General features: G+C 38.8%; 1 protein-coding gene across 1 annotated transcript in view; it reads right to left on the bottom strand.

Moving 5' to 3' along the window:
- Window positions 1-646, bottom strand: part of LOC103397277 (WSC domain-containing protein 2-like) — a 21,719-nt gene extending 21,073 nt beyond the window's left edge. The window contains exon 1 of the mRNA XM_025052728.1: window positions 469-646. Coding sequence (XP_024908496.1) covers window positions 469-646 — 178 coding nt within the window. The remainder of the gene's footprint in view (window positions 1-468) is intronic.
- Window positions 647-1,769: the final 1,123 nt, after the last annotated feature.

Below are 1,769 nucleotides of genomic sequence, written 5' to 3'. Positions count from 1 at the left end.
GGAGCTACCAGGTTGGAGAAAAAGAGGAAAGCCAAAGAGGAGATATATGGATGCAGTGAGCGAGGATATGCAGATATTTGGATTCAGAGTAAAAGATTCAGAGAAGAGGGTGAGATGGAAAACGATGATTTGCTGTAGCAACCCCTGAACAAGAATATAAATATTATTATATATTATATTTTAAATAAATATTATATAAATGTGTGTGAAATTCCAAACTATGGCTGACTTTTTAAAGCTTTCGTTATTATATATTGTCTAATAGAGTAGAGTCTAATCATAATGAAAAGTGAATTGTAAAAAACTGAAATTTTGTTTTCTGTAAATTCTCATCCAGTTTTTATTAATTGTTAAAAATAAAAAAACTCCATCCTATTTTTGTATTTTGCAACTTTTTTACAGTTATCACTCCTGGATTCCAGTGTAAAACCTCAGGGGATTTAATGTTTAAATGAGAGTCAGACTCACAGCGTCGTGCCGACTCCTGGCTCAGCTCCAGTCTGTAGATAGACAGTCTGTTTTCTCCTCCACATATGTTGCTCTTCTCTCCTTTACACTCCATGTTGCATTCACTTTCTGACGCGTTAGGTGCCTGGATCTTGTGGCTGCAGTAGCACTCGGCTCCAAACTCCAGGCCAGCGAACATGTAACCTCTGGTTAATGAAGCCCCTACTGCGCTCTTCAGTCATCGTTGACATGGACAGAAAGGAAGAGTCGCCTTCATTTAGGGCAAATATTCAAGTAGGTTATGTGACAAAATATTTCCATCACAACTGACCTTATTTCTATCAAAGGGTTTGAAACCTAGGACACCTGTATAATTTGATGCATTTGATAGAGCTGCCCCTGAAATTCCTCAGGGATGAAAATGAGGTGAGAGAAAAGATGGTTAGGTTTTCAGAGAGGAGACAGGATGGGAGGAAACAGGAGGGCAGTGGGGAATTGGATTTGTTTTGCTTTCCCCAAGGTGGTTATTTATATCAATCTCAATCAGTCTCCCTCCCGTTTCTGAGATGCACTGAGCAGGGCATCGTCCTCAAGCACTGCTCCCCGGGCGCTGACCACGGCTGCCCACTGTTCACTTTGGTGATGGGTTAAATGCAGAGGGTAAATTTCGTTGTGCATGGTGTGCTGTGCTGTGCTGTGTCACAATGACAAATAAAGATAAGTTTAAGTTTAAGTTTAAGTTTAAGATGATTCAATCATCCAAGCATGTGTTTGAAATCTGTAGGTCCTTTTGTAACATTGATACGACGAGTTAAAGATATGAACATCAATACACTATTGATTTGTATTCTATTGATTTAAATGCACATTGAATTCTGGGACGGTGTGATTATGAAGCCGTGAATCAGTTTAATGAAGCCCCTGCTGCGCTCTTCACTTCCTCATCGTCAAAGTCTGAGAGTTACTCACAAGCAACTTTTTTTTTTTAGCACCACTGGGTCCCCTTGTTTTTGGCAGCTACACTAGAAAAGAATAACCTTCCTCTTGTGTTAGGGTCGGCACCGACCCGTTTAAAATTTTAAATGCATATCACTTTCAATTTGTTTATATATACCTGTATTTCAACAAAATAAAACAAAAAAAAATATTTTCACTAAATTATGAAATGCTCTGGTGGAAATTATGACCTTTGTGTTGTTAGGGTCGGTTTCGACCCAGTTATAATAATACAATTATAGAGCAATAATTAGAGCCAAAACTGAAATCATAAGTGCACTGTTAGCTGACACACTGACAGCCAGCTCCTCTCCTAATCATGTGAG

Source organism: Cynoglossus semilaevis, chromosome W, assembly GCF_000523025.1.
Source record: "Cynoglossus semilaevis isolate Cse_v1.0 chromosome W, Cse_v1.0, whole genome shotgun sequence".
NCBI lineage: Eukaryota > Metazoa > Chordata > Actinopteri > Pleuronectiformes > Cynoglossidae > Cynoglossus > Cynoglossus semilaevis.
Note: the sequence above shows the minus strand (reverse complement) of the source record. Positions and strands in the feature narration are given on the sequence as shown.